The sequence below is a fragment of the Coregonus lavaretus genome, assembly GCF_964263955.1.
Source record: "Coregonus lavaretus genome assembly, chromosome: 4".
NCBI lineage: Eukaryota > Metazoa > Chordata > Actinopteri > Salmoniformes > Salmonidae > Coregonus > Coregonus lavaretus.
Genome location: NC_139991.1, coordinates 46998737 through 47017450, shown reverse-complemented (window position 1 = coordinate 47017450; position 18714 = coordinate 46998737). Strand labels below are relative to the sequence as shown.

Here is an 18714-nt window from a genome sequence, read left to right as displayed (position 1 = left end):
AGGTATGAAATTAGGGCGGCAGGTAGCTTAGTGGGTAAGAGCGTTGTGCCAGTAACCGAAACGTCGCTGGTTCTAATCCCCGAGCTGACTAGGTGAAAAATCTGTCGATGTGCCCTTGAGCAAGGCACTTAACCCTAATCGCTCTGGATAAGAGCGTCTGCTAAATGACAAAAAAAAATGTTTTTAAAGAAAAACTCACTAAATTAAAAATAATATATATATATATTCTTATTTTCAAATAGAATCTATTTTTGGGCTTTGTTGTGGTCAATTTGTAGTGTATAAATTATTATCATTATGTTCCGCCCCGCCGACCATCCACTTGGACAGAAATCGGCCCGCAGCTGTATCTAGTTGCCTACCCCTGTCCAGTATCTCATCCATAGAGCTAGAGATGCATTGATTGCTTTGCTGGAGTCCTTGACCACATGAGATGTGTGCGGCGTGCTCCAGGCGCACGGGAGAGCTCGTGTGAGGGAGCGATTTAACGGGCTAATACTCAATTCAGCTCTCCATCCCCAGCACGCTTTACCACACACCCCTAATGCCATCTTATTACGCTAAGTTAATTAGAGCCACTGCCAGAACGCAAGAGCAAAGGCTATTCTTATAGGAGCAGCGGCACTCACCAAATCCCACGGGCACGTGTCATCCTACGCATACACCCACATATCAACATACAGTGGGGAAAAAAGTATTTAGTCAGCCACCAATTGTGCAAGTTCTCCCACTTAAAAAGATGAGAGAGGCCTGTAATTTTCATCATAGGTACACGTCAACTATGACAGACAAAATGTCCAGAAAATCACATTGTAGGATTTTTTATGAATTTATTTGCAAATTATGGTGGAAAATAAGTATTTGGTCAATAACAAAAGTTTCTCAATACTTTGTTATATACCCTTTGTTGGCAATGACACAGGTTAAACGTTTTCTGTAAGTCTTCACAAGGTTTTCACACACTGTTGCTGGTATTTTGGCCCATTCCTCCATGCAGATCTCCTCTAGAGCAGTGATGTTTTGGGGCTGTCGCTGGGCAACACGGACTTTCAACTCCCTCCAAAGATTTTCTATGGGGTTGAGATCTGGAGACTGGCTAGGCCACTCCAGGACCTTGAAATGCTTCTTACGAAGCCACTCCTTCGTTGCCCGGGCGGTGTGTTTGGGATCATTGTCATGCTGAAAGACCCAGCCACGTTTCATCTTCGATTCCCTTGCTGATGGAAGGAGGTTTTCACTCAAAATCTCACGATACATGGCCCCATTCATTCTTTCCTTTACACGGAAAAACAGCCCCAAAGCATGATGTTTCCACCCCCATGCTTCACAGTAGGTATGGTGTTCTTTGGATGCAACTCAGCATTCTTTGTCCTCCAAACACGACGAGTTGAGTTTTTACCAAAAAGTTATATTTTGGTTTCATCTGACCATATGACATTCTCCCAATCCTCTTCTGGATCATCCAAATGCACTCTAGCAAACTTCAGACGGGCCTGGACATGTACTGGCTTAAGCAGGGGGACACGTCTGGCACTGCAAGATTTGAGTCCCTGGCGGCGTAGTGTGTTACTGATGGTAGGCTTTGTTACTTTGGTCCCAGCTCTCTGCAGGTCATTCACTAGGTCCCCCCGTGTGGTTCTGGGATTTTTGCTCACCGTTCTTGTGATCATTTTGACCCCACGGGGTGAGATCTTGCGTGGAGCCCCAGATCGAGGGAGATTATCAGCGGTCTTGTATGTCTTCCATTTCCTAATAATTGCTCCCACAGTTGATTTATTCAAACCAAGCTGCTTACCTATTGCAGATTCAGTCTTCCCAGCCTGGTGCAGGTCTACAATTTTGTTTCTGGTGTCCTTTGACAGCTCTTTGGTCTTGGCCATAGTGGAGTTTGGAGTGTGACTGTTTGAGGTTGTGGACAGGTGTCTTTTATACTGATAACAAGTTCAAACAGGTGCCATTAATACAGGTAACGAGTGGAGGACAAAGGAGCCTCTTAAAGAAGAAGTTACAGGTCTGTGAGAGCCAGAAATCTTGCTTGTTTGTAGGTGACCAAATACTTATTTTCCACCATAATTTGCAAATAAATTCATAAAAAATCCTACAATGTGATTTTCTGGAAAAAAAATTCTCAATTTGTCTGTCATAGTTGACGTGTACCTATGATGAAAATTACAGGCCTCTCTCATCTTTTTAAGTGGGAGAACTTGCACAATTGGTGGCTGACTAAATACTTTCTTTCCCCACTGTATGAACAAGTCTATTAAGGAGAGCTGCAATCAAGCTGAAGAGGATTTCATACCAATTAAAAATGCATTTTAACTTGAATGAAAAATATTGAATGCATTGAAATGTAAAAAGTATGAATAGTAAATAGTGCATAAGTACAGTTGAGTAAGTATATGAGAGAGAGAGAGCAAAAGGTCAACAGTGACCGCTCCCTGAATGACCTACTGATTACGTGAAGCAAGACTCACCCAGGTAACACAATTGCAAAGAGGTCATAGGCCACGTATCCGTTGACACTCATCATAAAACTTTATAGGACTCTTGCACAAAGTCCAAACGATAAACGCAATGAGACAGATTGTCTTGTAAATTGAGTATCATGAGTAAGTCTCTAGTACTACAGTAATAACAATTTTGAGTCTGTTGTCACTCTATTTCAATTGCATTAATTATCGATCTATGCTGCTTTGACCATGAGTCAGATAGCAGCAAGGTAAATGTAGAGCAGTGTTGTTTGCTGCCTCTTATCATTCCTCCCAAACAGAGAGAGGGTGAGGTAGGACTGAGAATGAAAGGCTTGACTGGTCAGTCAGAAGGGCTTGGTGTGTACACACAGGGCTGACTGTGTTTCTGTGGGTAAGCAGCAAACCTACTTTCCTAGTATTTGGCTCACAATGAACAAGGACTAATACCCAAGAGAACCTACTCCAAGAAACCCTACTCCCAGTGCTCTTTAAATGCCATCTCTCTCCAGCATGGAGGTCAGGTAGATAGAATAACCTGTTCAGGAGGCCAGCCACACAACTAAGCATTGATAAAGAGATCGATGACATAATCTATCTGTGCTGTAGGTCTGTCTCAATGCATCCTAATCTAAATGCAAAGTAAGCCCTGTGTGTACAATCGGACTGTGACAATGGAGGTGATTTGGATGGTGCAATAGCCATACATAGTTTTAGGACCATGATTTGTTAAAGCAAGCAAAGATTGCTTCTCTCTTCAAAGGAACTGCACTGCAATAAAGCAATAAAAGGGGTGAGGAAAAACAGAGCCAGAGCAATAGTCAATACCGGAATTGTCTAGTCAGAGAGGGAGAGGGAGAGAGAGAGGGAGAGAGGGAGAGGGAGAGGGAGAGGGAGAGGGAGAGGGAGAGGGAGAGGGAGAGGGAGAGGGAGAGGGAGAGTAGTTGTAGACTAGTGAAAGGTCGGAAAACATTGGGAAAAGGCTGTTGATTTATTCATTTGGTTAAGTGTTAGGCATAATCAATAAAGATGTTTACTCATTATTGAACCATGAGTAAGAGAATGAGAGAGAGAGAGAGAGAGAGAGAGAGAGAGAGAGAGAGAGAGAGAGAGAGAGAGAGAGAGAGAGAGAGAGAGAGAGAGAGAGAGAGAGAGAGAGAGAGAGAGAGACAGAGACAGAGACAGAGACAGAGACAGAGACAGAGACAGAGACAGAGAAGCAGGCAGAGTAGGCCTTCAGAGGGACATTAACACAAAAACATGCTAATTATCTGTGAAGCTTCTTTAACCGTGGCAACCTAGGCCTGGTCTCTGCGCAATTCCCTCAGTACACTTCCTGCCTCCAGCTAAGCAGCGTCGCCTTACAAACACTGACGACGTTAACAACACAATGCTCCTGCAATGTTTGTAGAGCAAAAACAACGGCCCTAATCAAGGGGCAATGCCTGTCTTTGATTGATCAGCATATAGGAAAGCAGGGACGGCAGTGAGAGGGTTACTGGTGAAATACTATGTGCATTACTACATTTAATCAGGTAAATGGGCAGCAATTGATTTGTAGCCACTAGAGAATACTAACCCATTTACCTAGCACTATAACCCGGCCATAACCCTGCCTGGACACTGGCTAGAGAGGAATCTCTGGATACTGTTAAAACAGATGCTTTAGCCAGATGTGCATTTAAGAGGGAAAGATTACAACTCATCCATTGCCACTATGGGTGCGAGAGAGATTTTCTCACTCTTATTCTATTCATGTGAAATGGAAGAGATGGGTTAAGCCTATCACATGTGGGTTTTGGGGGTCAGGCATTGGCAAACAATATTAAGAGAGGTCACAAAGACCCCACGCATCTGAGTGATGCCAGAAACTGTGCATCACCATAATGAAACATCAAGTCTTTTTTAGAAGCTCTGTGAATGTGTGTGTGTGTGTGTGTTTGTTTGTTGCACAGAGATGTAGAAAAGTTCTACAAGCAAAATAATGGATTCTAAAGGTGTCTTTGTGTGATCATCAGAGGTGACTGGATAAGCAGCTGTAATACACACTCCTGTTAATCCAGGTTGATCCTGCCAGCCGTGGGTTGAGGACAGAGGTAATGAGGACTGGTTGTTCCTAGTCAAAACAAAGCACTCAGAACCCCACAGGTGAGATATTGTGCTCTATTCAGAACAAATTAGGCTTCTCATTCTCAACAGGATATGTGATGTGAAGTGGATAATATGTGGTGAGGTGATCTAAGCCCTAAGGTATATGGGCAACTTCTGAGTAATAGCATAATAAAGGGATGGTTTTCCCTGAACCTAGAAATCATCAGGGAAATGATTACATTCTCACACATCTGTTTGGAGGAGAGTTACCAGTAGATCTATGGCCAGTGGACCTGGAATCCCATCATGACCGATGCAGTTCACACTTATAGCCTATTTTTACCCTTTTTCACTCAATAGTGATCACAATCTCAATTTAAAAGCATCAAATGGTATATGATTGGAGTATATGGTTTAAATCTGCAGTAAACTGACATAACCCCCACAACCCCTATTCACAGCAATGCTAGCACATATTTTACAATAGGCTATTATACAATTACTTTTCTTGTAAAAGTGTGACCTAAATTACTTATAGGCCCCTACCCTCAGGCAAGAGTAAAGTCCCCTCACTCCACATGACTCCAGTGATGCAGGAGGACTTTAAACCTGAGCATAAATAATGAATATGAGGCTAGCATGGTAGTCAACTGCAAACACTGGCTCAGAGTACAATGAACCCACAGGTCTCTTATACAAATATCCCAGTTCCCGTTTGTCATGTCTGCAGACATCAGAGCAGGTGCAAGTGGCAAGGTATGTCTAAAATAAAGATGCTCAAAAAGAAGTGGCTTGTAAAATAACTTGAGACAGATAAAGACCCACATTTGAGTCCTTGAACAGGTTAAAGCCTAGAAGGTTATATTACTAAATATTTTAAAAGCCATACTGAAGAGATAGAAAAAAGTATCTTGAAGTTGTCAGGAGAAGAAAATGAGTTAGCATAATAAAATGTACCTGTGTTTTACACTTTTGCAAATAAAGGCAGGTTGTATTTCCATTTAGTGCGTCAGTCAGAAGTCTTCTTTCAGTAATTCCTCTAGTCCTCCGTGTGCAAAAGTTACAGGTGTTTCATTGAGTTATTCTCAGGTGGCAAATATGTTGTTTCAAGTTAACTGATTTGCTGATCCTTACTGAAATATCGAATCGTTTCTGCAATTTAACGCAAGTCAATGATGGTGCATTCTGCGCTGAATTCTCAAACACATCATTGCTAGACGCGTTGTATCTCCATCATTGTTCCTCTGTAATATCCAACATGTATGCGAAGATTCAAGATACTTCCAAGGCTAGAAAGTCCCCTAAAAAGTAGAGAATAACTTTCTCTGCACATTTGATGCTCCGTAGCGAAGGTCTCTCTACTCTCTCACTTCTTCCCTCTTCAATGAGCCGCTTGGTTGACCAATCACCTCCCCCTCCCTCTCCCGCTCTCCCACACACACGCAGGCAAGCGCAAGCGCTCGCACACACGTACGCACAATTTTAGAAAGAAGTTTAAACCAATTTTGCCATTTACGTTCCTGGCTATTAACCTTTCTAGCACGTTTGTGTGTGGTTTAAAGGTGTATTTTGTAGGCCTACTTTGAACTGAATGTTGTTTTCCTGCATGGACTAAAAGTAACCTATCAAATCAATAAACATTTAAAGATAATATGTGAAATTAGACTGAATGAAAATGTGAAATAGGCTACACTAGTAGAATAATTTAGCTCTTTTTTATTTTATGAAAATTGTATTTCCATTGGAAAAACAACTGCAGTCTTTTCCAATTTGCCTGACAGTAATGAAGCCTGGTGCAAATGCATTATTGCCTATTTCCGATTATTGTTAATAATATTTCCCATACTATTACAAAGACTTGGCCCAAAAATATTTCAATAGATGATATAGGGCAATATTTCTTCATGCAATTATTCCAGTGCAGGGGCAGTTCATAAAAAAACTTGTTTCAATTGAAACCACAAGAGGGGGCACTTTGACAAGTTATAGTCTCAGTAAAACCCCTGTTATTTCAAAGTTATAGTAAATACCTCCACTGAGTGTACAAAATATTAAAAACACCTTCCTAATATTGAGTTGCAAAGGGGTTAGCTGGATGTCCTTTGGGTGGTGGACACGGGAAACTGTTGAGTGTGGTCCTGTGTAGCTCAACTGGTAGAGCACGGCGCTTGTAACGCCAAGGTAGTGGGTTCGATCCCGGGGACCACCCATACACAAAAATGTATGCACACATGACTGTAAGTCGCTTTGGATAAAAGCGTCTGCTAAATGGCATATTATTATTATTTATTATTAAAAACCCAGCAGCGTTGCAGTTCTTGACACAAACAGGTTAGCCTGGCACCTACTCCCACACCCCCCTCAAAGGCACTTAAATATTTTGTCTTACCCATTCATCCTCTGAATGGCACACAAACACAATCCATGTCTCAATTGTCTCAAGGCTTAAAAGTCCTTCTTTAATCTGTCTCCTCCCCTTCATCTAAACTGATTGAAGTGGATTTAACAAGTGACACCAATAACGGATCATAACTTTCACCTGGTCAGTCTGTCATGGAAAGTTCAGGTGTTTATGATGTTATGTTCACTCAGTGTATATGCTTACGAGGCACTTGCAGCTTAAAATCTTGAAAACAAAGGACATTCAAACAAGACTAATTGAGGTGCATTAGTGCAATCTAGCAAGACGCTCTATGTACTCTTCAGAGACGTAACAAGTAACATGATCAAGAAATGCTACGCATGAAGGTAAGTGTATAATTTTTCCTATTTTAATCAAAAACAAAGATACAAAAAAAACATTTGTACATAATGCCATGCCATTGGATTGTTTATTTTCTTTTATTATTATCATAAATATGTAACGTAAACTGGATAGTCTCTTTTACAACCAATCACACATCTTTAGAGAGCATTACAAACAGATAGTCATGACAGAAATATATAACAGGCCTTGCACATGTTAAATACTCTTGCGTAATCTATAATACTCTATCAGTAATAAATATTCTTACGTTTAAAGCCACAGTCAAATTGCAGACGTGTGATATTCAATACAATCAAGAGAGTAAAGATAAGCCACTTGGTGATGCTGTTTCTCAGTCTGGGAGATCCTCAAGGTAAATTAAACAGTCTCATGCAGCTCAGAGGGAAAATGATGGCTCAGTCGTCAAAGTCTGGAATGTCGTCATAGGAGTATCCGCGGTAACCCTTGGAGGCGTAGTAGGCGATTCGTAAATGGTAGAATCCAGGAAGGAAGACGAGGATCCCAATAATGAGGACTGGAACTGTACGGTCCGGGTGCTGAAAAAGAAGTGCCTATTTAGTCTATGTATCACCATCTGTGCCTGATTAACGAATTAGCCTATGTGTCAGTATCTTTCACAGACAAACACAAAGACAGGCACTCTTTATCCATCAAATGACAATATGGCACATATGTATCATACAACACCATACTACAACCCTCTGAGGAGGCAGGGCTGTAAGAAGAAGTACTACTTAGGCACACAGATCTCCACATGGCCAGTCAACACACACAGCATTTATCGTCCAAGTGATGTCACACTAGAGGGAGTGTGCTGGAAATGGACACTAATGACCCCATACAGGACTACATGTTTCATGGCATGCAATTATGTAAATCGGTTTTAATTTAGGGGTTTGTTTTTAATGTTATGCACACATACGGTTGAGATGAGAATCCTCTTGAAATATCTTGAATTGAATGCTCACTGATCTACATGGGTGGGGAATGTGAAATGCACGGACACCCAGGAAAGGAGTACACCTCAAGCTCAATCAACCAGGTGGTGGAGGAACATAGGAGACCTGATACATTGATCCCCTTTAGGATGTTCCTGAAGAGGAAAGCAATGAATAACCTACCATTGTCTTTTACAATTACATTTTAATCAAATCCAATTTTAATTGGTCACATACACATATTTAGCAGATGTTATTGCGGGTGTAGCGAAATGCTTGTAAATGCTTGTATAGTATTGTACAGTACTTGACTTGGGATGGAAGCAGTGCAGGAGCTGTCTTTTTCCAAGTCGGTCCATTAGACTATGTTCACCGAAATTCACAAATGACATTATGCTATAGAGACCTCTGATTATTCACTGTTAACGGTTTATACACATTTTCCATGACTTCTCTGCGACTTTTAACCAAATTTTCATGACTATTATTATAGCCTACATGAAAAAGTAAGCATTATTGACACTGGAAAGCTGCTGTGTCTGATCCCATGTAGAACTACCACCTCCTGCCGTTGTGCCCTTGATCAAGGCACTTAGCACCACACACAGAACTGCACTGTTAGTCACATGTTGACAACATGTGGTCAACCCTCCATCTGGAGAGCTCCTGGGTGTGTAGGCTTGGCTTTTTCAACATTACAACCAAATACTTTTGTCTTTATTTACATTTTACATTTTAGTCATTTAGCAGACGCTCTTATCCAGAGCGGCTTACAATTAGAGAGTGCATACTGGTCCCCCGTGGGAATCGAACCCACAAACCTGGCGTTGCAAGTGCCATGCTCTACCAACTGAGCTACACGGGACTATAAAATTATTCCCTCATTCAATAAATCAGGGATCAAATGGATAAGGTATGATACTTAAAAGCAATGTATCTAATTAGACATGTTTATGCACAGCAAGTTATTTGTCAATTAGGCTATTCTTAGAATATTTTTTACGTTGCCGCAATTACATGGCTACTGTGTAATAGAGGGGAATCCCAGCATTCCAACAGTGCAGATGTATTTAGGCTCTACAGAGCTGGTGGAAAGGTAACAGTGAAATGAATGCTTAGTTAGCTATAGTTAACTAGCGAGATAACTGCTATGAGTTATGTTTTGAATTGGTGATCTAGTTAGTCTGCGTGTCATTATTTTATACCTACTGTCACGCACAGATTCGCAGACTAGCGGCAAATAAACTTGAACAAAGCGGAATCAGGAAATGAATGCCCACTTTCCATTGCTATTCAATTAAGATCCCACCTTCATTCCGCTTTGATCAACCTTTTTTGCTTCGATGTGTAAATCTGGGCCAGCGATAGGCTACTTTGTTTTTATAGAGGAGCTGGGCGCAATTTCCAAAAAATTAGAAGTGCTGGTACGGCGTTACGGACAGCTCCGGCCCAAGTCAAGCACTGGTATTTATTTCCTTTGGCTTTGATGGATTTTGGCTATTGTCAGATGACAATTTCAAAGTCATCACATAATACTGTAGTACTGTAGTACTGTAGGTGATGTTGCTGCTGATTGTTTCTTTAAAGCCAAAGTCAGGATATCATTCCACCAAAGGGCACCATTGTAGTGTATATGTATGTGGACACCTCTTCAAATTAGTGGATTCTTCCATTTCAGCCACATCCGTTGCTGACATTTTTATAAAATTGAACACACAGCCATGCAATCTCCATAGACAAACATTGGCAGTAGAATAGCCCGTACTGAAGAGCTCAGTGACTTTCAACGTGGCTCCATCCTAACTGCCTCTGGAAGAAACGTCAGCACAAGAACTGTTTGTTGGGAGCTTCATGAAATGGGTTTCCATGGCCGAGCAGCCACACACAAGCCTGAGATCACCATGCGCAATGCCAAACTTTGGCTGCAGTGGTGTAAAGCTCGTCGCCATTGGACTCTAGAGCAGTGGAAACGTGTTCTCTGGATTAATCAATTATGCTTCACCATCTGGCAATCCGACAGACACATCTGGATTTGGCAGATGCCAGGAGACCGCTACCTGCCCGAATGCATAGTGCCAACTGTAAAGTTTGGTGGAAGAGGAATAATGGTCTGGGGCTGTTTTTCATGGTTTGGGCTAGGCCTCTTAGTTCCAGTGAAGGGAAATCTTAACGCTATAGCATACAATGACATTCTAGACGATTCTGTGCTTTCAACTTTGTGACAACAGTTTGGGGAAGACCCTTTCCTGCTTCAGCATGACAATGCCCCCATGCACAAAGCGAGGTCCATACAGAAATGATTTGTCGAGATCGGTGTGGAAGAACTTGACTGGCCTGCACAGAGCCCTGACCTCAACCCCATCGAGCATCTTTGTGATAAATTGGAACGCCGAATGCGAGCCAAGCCTAATCGCCCAACATCAGTCCCTGACCTCACTAATGCTCTTGTGGCTGAATGGAAGCAAGTCCCCGCAGCAACATTCCAACATCTAGTAGAAAGCCTTCCCAGAAGAGTGGAGGCTGTCATAGCAGCAAAGGGAGGTCCAACTCCATATTAATGCCCATGATTTTGGAATGAGATGTTAGACAAGCAGGTGTCCATATACTTTTGGCCATATAGTGTATGCACGTCTGTGAGCTACTCACCGAAACTTCTATGGATCCTGCAAGGAGAAGGGCGCCGATTACAATCAGTAAGGAGCCAATCAGGAAGAGGAATGTAGCCAGGGCAATAGCCTTGTAGGGAACTTTGGGAGGGCTTTTCTTGAACTGTTTGGTATAAAAGGTAAAAAGATTGGATTCATAATAACCAAGACGACCACAGATTACAATGATATGTGATATGACAGAGCTAGAGATTACCCAAAAGGGCTCAACTATAGGTGGTTGGGAGGTTAGAGATATGCATGTAGTGCAACATCAGGTTGTCTGTGTCTCACCTGCAAGTCAATGTAGCCATCCTCATCGCCAGCTAGTCTTGAGTACTTAACTTTGTTACTGGATACCACACCACCAGCAACAGTGCTGCGTGCAGGCATCATTACAAGACAGGGGCTGTGTCAGGATTGAGAAGGCGACAACTTGAATGGCATTCAAATAACATGGCAACTCATTTACACCATACAACTTAGTGTCCAGAAAGCTATATGTGGTAGCTATAGCTAGCTAAGTACTGTACGACAGAGTAACTAGCTAGTCGCTACACTCACACAACTTGGAGGCTAGGCACTGCACAACAGAGGTGTATTCGTTACGATTCTGTTGCAAAACGTTTCGTCTGTTGCAAAACGTTTTGCAACAGAAACCGTTAAATACTCCAAACAGACATTTGTCACATGCTTCGTAAAAAACTGGTGTGGACTAACAGTGAAATGCTTATTTACGTGCTCTTCCCAACAATGTAGAGAGAAAAAAATAGAGAAATAATAGGAAAGTAAAAGACGTAATAATGACTACACAATGAGTAACGATAACTTGGCTATATACGGGTACCAGTACCGAGTCGATGTGCAGGGTACGAGGTAATTGAGGTATGCTGTATATGTACATACGACTAGGAATAAAATAACAGTAGCAGCAGCGTATGTGATGACGAGTCAAAGTTTGTGCAAAGCGTTTGCACTGTTTGCTTCAGTTTGGTTCTTACACGGTAAACGGTTTCCGTTGTAAGACGTAATGAATGGGCCCGGTTTCCCGATAGCGTTGGAACTTATGCTCGCTTACGAGTGTTTTAAAGATGCATCATTCCTACAAAGGCCGAAAATGTAACATAGCCTACGCTTCCCAAAACACCACGCAGAGAGAACGTTCTCTATAATTGCGTCGTTGAGGCATGTCGATACTGATAGGATCGAAAGAAATGCAACGCTGCTCTCGGATCAGCTTTCTCCATTTAAATCTTACCTTAACATTATAATTATTCCACAATGCTGACGACGGATCAGCTCCTAGAAAGACACTATCACCTATGACTGCAAATATTGAGGCGGCTATTCTAATTCTTACACTATAATAATGTACTAAATTAAGATTTGCCACATTGCGCACATGTTAGGCTACATAAATTATATTGAGACAAATTACAGACAGTATGTAGCCTACAGGTAGCAAAATATAATTTATTCAACATTAAATGCATTGCAATATGATTGAAATAGGCCTATAGTCTCCTGTATTTATATGTTAATGCAGTCACCTCGGTTTTAATTTGAATCAACTTTTTATACGTTGCCTGTTTGTATCAATTGCAAAGATATTGGCAACTACGTATTTGTAGTCGACTTTGTTCTGAAGTTATACGTGGTCACAGAGAGACGGAGAACCATGTGATTTTATGTTTAGCGGAGATCTTCTGTGTATAAAGTAACGCGGGAGGGCAGAAAAGCATCTACAAGCGTTTAAGTGCAACGTTAATAACGATGGTTTTGTGAAACAGCTCGGAGATTTAACGACGCTCCTACGAAGGTTCTAACGATAAAGTTAGCCTTAAGATGTTTTTGGGAAACCGGGCCGTGTTATTGACAGTCGCGTTAGCTAGCTAGCTAGCTACATTCAACAGGGGTGTATTCATCACGGAAACCGTTTACCATTTAATAACCAAACGAAAGCAAACAGAGCAAAACGATTGGTTCTATTCGACAAATTCAGGTAGGTCCCTCCCCGTTTCGTTAAGTTTGTTTCCGTTTAAAACACGTTTTATAACAGAATTGGCGGAATGAATACACCCCTGATGAGCTGGCATAGCTTGCTAGCTAAATAAACATTACCTCTCACCTGTATTATTGCTGGACGCAAAATAATAAGTGACATCAACGTAATACTATATTTCCAAATAAATGCTCATTTTGCGGTAGTGATAGACTATACAAATAGCTACAGTATTTTATTGACTTGTTTTCTAGCTACAGAACTTCATCAAGCCCTCAGTCTGCTTCCTTGTTTTCCCGTATTCTCGGCCCGCAACGATGTGCGCGGCTGCGCGCGCAAGAATTGGTCACCCAGACAGTCTCGACCGGCCATATTGGTAAGGGCAGAGTAAATAGACTTGTAGGCATACTACCACCGGCTCCTCTTTTATAGAATTAGTGGTATAATAAGCAATATGGTAAACAAAACTGAATGACTTTTGTAATAACTTTGGTGAATAGCCCTACATGTTTTTTCCTAACTCAAATATGTGATTATATTAATAATAATAATAATAATAATAATAATAATAATAATAATAATAATATGCCATTTAGCAGACGCTTTTATCCAAAGAGACTTACAGTCATGTGCGCATACATTTTTACGTATGGGTGGTCCCGGGGATCGAACCCACTACCCTGGCGTTACAAGCGCTATGCTCTACCAATTGAGCTTCAGAGGACCACCCATATGTAAAACAAAATAAGTATTCACTCACTATCGGCTATCATTGTAGCTTGTTAAAATGGTAGTTGTTATGAAAACCACTACAAGCATTGGTGATCTCTCCAAACCAATTAATTCGTTTGAACTGCTATACATAATAATGATCTTTATGCATACAGACACCTTAACTTTCCTGCCTGAGAAATGGAAATATATAATTTTTGCACCTACAAAAACATACAACACAGAAAATGACTTACAGTTTGATAATTAAATGTATGATAAGTAATCACGATGGCCCCCAGGACCTTATGCTAATTAAAACAGACCTGTATCTTTTGATTAGGAGACAAGCCAACTATAATAGCAGAAATAGTTATATTTGGTTGTATGTGGTTTATGAACCATCTCTGAAATTAACAAACTAAATCAAATCACATTTTATTTATCACATGCGGTGAATACAACTGGTGTAGACTTTACAGTGAAATGCTTGCTTAAGAACCTTTCCAAATGATGCAGAGTTTAAACTAAATAAAAAATAAACAACTAACACAGGAAATTAAATACAATACGCAAGAATGGAGATATATACAGGGAGTACCAGTACCAGATCAATGTGCAGAGGTACAAGGTAGATATGTACATAAAGGCAGGGTAAAGTGACTAGGCATCTGGATAGATAATAAGAGTAAAATAAAGAACAGAGTAGCAGCAGCAAATTATGAGTGTAAAAGTGTGTGTGTGTAAGTGTGTATGTTTGTTTGTGTTTTGTCAGTATGAGTGTGTGTGTTGTGTGTGGGCGCATGTGGTGTTTGAATGTATGAGAGATTTGTGTGGGAGTGAAAGTGTAGTGTGTGTGAGTGAGTGTGTATATGGTGTGGTATAAAGTCTAGTGAATGTGCGTAGGGTCAGTACAAGATAGTCAGTGCATATAGTTTGGGTACCATGAATTGACTATTTAGCAGTCTGGCCATTTTGCAGTCTTATGGGTTGGGGGTAGAAGCTGTCTCAGAGCCTTTTGGTCCGAGAGCAGATGCTCCGGTACCGTTTGCCGGACGGTAGTAGAGTGAACAGTCTATGGCTTGCGTGGCTGGAGTCTTTGGCAATTTTCCGGGCCTTCCTCTGATACCGCTTGATATAGAGGTCCTGGGTGGCAGGGAGCTCGGCCCAGTGATGTATGGGCTCTCCGCACCACCCTTTGTAGCACTTTGCGGTCAAGGGCGGTGCAACTGCCATACCAAGCGGTGATGCAGCCAGTCAAGATGCTCTCGATGGTGCAGCTATATCACTTTTTGAGGATCTGAGGGCCCATACCAAATCTTTTCAGCCTCCTGAGGGGAAACAGGCATTACTGTGTCCTCTTCACGACTGTGCGGGTGTGTGTGGACCATGTTAAGTCCTTAGTGATGTGGATGCCAAGGAACTGAAAGCTCTCGACCCGCTCCACAACAGCCCTGTCGATGTGGATGGGGGCGTGCTCTCCCCTCTTTCTCCTATAGTCCATGATCAGCTCCTTGGTCTTACTGACATTGAGGGAGAGATTGTTGACCTGGCACCACACTGCTAAGTCTCTTTCCTCCTCCGTTGGCTGACTCATAGCCGTCGGTAATCAGGCCTACCACCATGTGTCATCAGCAAACTTGATGATGGTGTTGGAGTCGTGTGTGGCCACGCAGTTGTGGGTGAACTGGGAGTACAGGAAGGGACTAAGCACACACCCCTGACAGTCAGCGTGGCGGAGGTGTTGTTGCCTACCCTCACCACCTGGGGCCGACCCGTCAGGAAGTCCAGGATCCAGTTGCAGAGGGAGGGGTTCAGTCCCAGGCTCCTAGCTTTGTCTGATGCTATAGTAAAGTAGATGCTTCAATTCAATAACATTAGCAGTCAGCTAAGAAGCCATATGAGACGCAAGAAACCATATGAGTGGCTTCTAGTCTGCAAGTCTACTCTAATGAAAGTACCCAGATGTGTCACACAACAGCGGTAGCCAATAAAGGGTCCTCTCTTGGATGCAGAATTCAATTTCTTTGAAACACTAACCTGGCTATTGTAGTTAAGAAAGAAAAAAAACAATGCCATTCAATTGATGGATTTATGTGCGTTTGTGTCTTGTCAGTTCATATCATTTACTCCTTTTATAATATTCTTGTTTTTCTGATTGAATCAGCTTTAGTCTGTGGTGAGTGTAAGGAGGGGTACAATCAATTTCACAGCTAGGCTATTAGAGGCCGTCATTTTGCTACCCTGCATGATGTGTGGGTGTACCGTAAGGCTTGTTCAGTACTGAGCTGGCTGCATGGAATGATGGTTGATTGGAGCTTTTTTTTAATGTGTGTTGCAGACCAAGGTTATTATAGTATTGTGTTTATATATTAGTTTTTTATTTGAAATTCAGTTTAGTTTCAGTTAGTTTTCAGATCAACTTTACTCGTTTTTATTTAGTTTAGTTTTATAAAAACATTTCTATATTGTTTTTATATTATTTAGCTTTAGTTTTAGTTTTAGTGTTAGGGATAAAAAGTAGCCTATGCGTGGGAGGCTAGGAGCCATGTATGTGTTGTATAGTTTTTGGGGATGTCACTTCTTGCCACAGTGGGTCTGCTAAATGACTAAAAATGACAACAAAAAAGAAAATGACTAAAAAATATAAAAAATTATAATGCATAAGGTGATGGGTCAGGTAATAGGTTAGGTTAAGTTTGAAGGTAGACTCAGCGAGATGACATAGATGCACAAACAACCAGGAGCATTGAAGCGCGAGGCTAAACTTCTCCACTATTTTGGTCCCGTAGCTACTACGTTGTGGCAGTGTGAAGCGCACCCGTGCACATGCACAGATACTCTCTGTGACTGTGTGAGATCAAAGTCTTGCATCGTGCTCCTCTCAAAAATGATGTGATCCAAGGTCATGAAATTTTGACTGCAGTCGACTGCAAGTTTCTGCAGTTCGTCTTTACCAAATTCATCCTGCAGCCACCGCCTGCATTATGGGATGCTCTATTGTCAACCAATCATTAGGGTGTTTTTGTTTGACCCATGTGAACATGACCAAAGAAATTACTGAAACAGGAACCAATTTGTATACAGTGGATATATACATTTACATACAAATAAATGTGATATTTGAGGGTCTATCTCACTAAGTGATTGTACAATGTGTACACATAATATTATATTATGATTTCAGTTTGCGTGTGATATGGGGGTTTGATACATGTTTCTTTCGACATTATAAAGAAAACATTTTATAAACAATGGCAACACTGCCATGTTGATCTGAGGCTTGCTGTTGGAAAACCACATTAGTGTGTGACTTTCGGCTGTCGCAGATGCACCTCCCCGACTTCACTACTTGGACTTTCGTCTACAGTCGGTTGCTTTAGCCTTACCACTCAAACATCCCCAATATCTGCGGTGCTGCTTGTGGCAACGTAATCTCGCTGAGTCTACCTTTAAGTCATGATGTCAATCTTAATGTGACCCGCCAGATTCAGAAGCTTGAAAAGCCCAAACTGAACATAATTCATTATGTTTTTTTATTTTATTTGAGTTAGTTTGGGAGTCAAGGATAATCGTTTCAGTATAGTTTTGTTTTTCAAACGGGTTTGTTAATTATTTTATTTCAGTTTACTAAATCATTTTTTCATGATTAGTTTTCATTTTAGTTTCCGTTTTAGTTGACTATAATTACTATAATACCATTGTTGCGTAAAATAAGTGATGCTTCTGAGTGGTTCATTAAATGACTTGATGTGGCAGTAAGTGAGACAAGTAAGGTTTGACTGAGCATGTGTATTTGTGTGAGACTGTGACTGGTTGAAAGAAAGTGAGTACATCAATTAGTGAGGAGGGAACATGATTGACAGCAACCATGATGTGGGCCAGTGTCATGGGAGATACTATGTCTGTGACAAGATAAGATGCTGACGGTGGAATGAATGAGGTGAATGAAAATAAAATGACAAATTGCTTCCAAGATGCTCAGGATAGCAAAAACAGAAGTGATGTATTACTTTTTCCTCTTATTACATTTTTCTTTCCTTCGGGTCATGATGGGTCACCATATTGCATACTTTGAGATAGACGTTTAAGAAAGGTTTTATGAGATTTTTTTATTTGGTTTATGAACATCATCATGTCTCTGTTTCCTATTAGATCCATTCTGGGTACCTGTGCACAACAGGAGGTTGATGGCACCTTAATTGGGGTGGAGGGGCATGTGGTAATGGCTGCAGCAGAATAGGTGGAAAGATAAACAATATCAAACACATGGTTTCAATGTGTTTGATGCCATTCCATTCGCTCCGTTCCAGCCATTATTATGAGCCGTCCTACCCTCAGAAGCCTCCACTGCTGTGCACACTCAGACTTCTTCCTGCATTTTAGCAGTAACCTGCGGAACAATTAGACACAGTAATCTCTTAGCACCCAGCCTTCACCCCACTATGAATAATTTAACAATTATCCACCTGGAGCTGATAAGAGGAAATTGTATTTCCCTCCACTGAGCGGCGGTAGGAGAAGAGGCTGTCTGCATTTCCCTGGCAATGGAGATTGAGTTTTACCCGAATGTAATCAGCCTACAATGTCTGAAGTTTTAAGTGCTATGTTAGGAAAGTTCAGTTGTGAGAGGCTGCCTCCAGTTTAGCAGTAGCAAAGGGTAATCACTGCCTGCTGAGATGACTACCACCAAAGGCTTCTCCTGGGGCTTTGATTCTGACTTACCCACCAATATTGACCTGTAACGATATGTGTTGCTGTATTTCAACCTTTCTTATACTGTTGGTGTTTGAATCAATAGACTTGCTCAAACTGAATGGGAAGAGGGGGTTAACTGGTATCAAATCTAACAAGTAACCAAGTAGATGCACACATTGCCCTGGCCTTTTGACTTGAGAAATCTATGTAGACATTGCCGAGGCCTTCTCCAGTGAGTCACACAGTTCGTCTATGATATAAGATGTTTCTAGATGGATTTGCAAAAATTGTTGTCCTTCAATATTTGCCTAATTGTTACTGTAGGCACTTACGTGGGCTCAGTTTGAGTTCATCTAAGACTAACGGTAACTACAGTAAGTTATGGGAAAATGAG

The 18714-nt window shown here is 41.4% G+C and overlaps 2 protein-coding genes across 3 annotated transcripts in view; both read right to left on the bottom strand.

Annotated features, from left to right (window-relative positions):
* Window positions 1-5912, bottom strand: part of LOC311128452 (protein turtle homolog A-like) — a 29320-nt gene extending 23408 nt beyond the window's left edge. For both annotated transcript variants that reach the window (XM_084160604.1, XM_084160605.1), the window contains exon 1: window positions 5517-5912. The gene's annotated coding sequence lies outside the window, so the exon portion shown is untranslated. The remainder of the gene's footprint in view (window positions 1-5516) is intronic.
* A 1396-nt stretch (window positions 5913-7308) lies between these two features.
* LOC311128369 (transmembrane protein 230-like) lies at window positions 7309-13232 on the bottom strand. The gene is made up of 4 exons (XM_084160484.1): window positions 13038-13232; window positions 11204-11318; window positions 10911-11033; window positions 7309-7862 (listed from the first exon to the last, which is right to left on the bottom strand). Exons 2-4 carry the CDS (start codon window positions 11303-11305, stop codon window positions 7722-7724), a joined length of 366 nt encoding a protein of 121 aa, XP_084016610.1. The 5' UTR covers window positions 11306-11318; window positions 13038-13232; the 3' UTR covers window positions 7309-7721.
* Between the last annotated feature and the right edge of the window lie 5482 nt (window positions 13233-18714).

What these genes read in the sequence shown, in the direction of transcription:
- LOC311128369 (XM_084160484.1), bottom strand. Translation starts at nt 11,305, where the DNA reads ATGATGCCTGCACGCAGCACTGTTGCTGGTGGTGTGGTATCCAGTAAC. An exon ending in ATGGCTACATTGACTTGCAG is followed by an intron (nt 11,034 to 11,203) that starts GTGAGACACAGA and finishes TATACCAAACAG; the next exon opens with TTCAAGAAAAGCCCTCCCAA. An exon ending in CAGGATCCATAGAAGTTTCG is followed by an intron (nt 7,863 to 10,910) that starts GTGAGTAGCTCA and finishes CTTCTTTTTCAG; the next exon opens with CACCCGGACCGTACAGTTCC.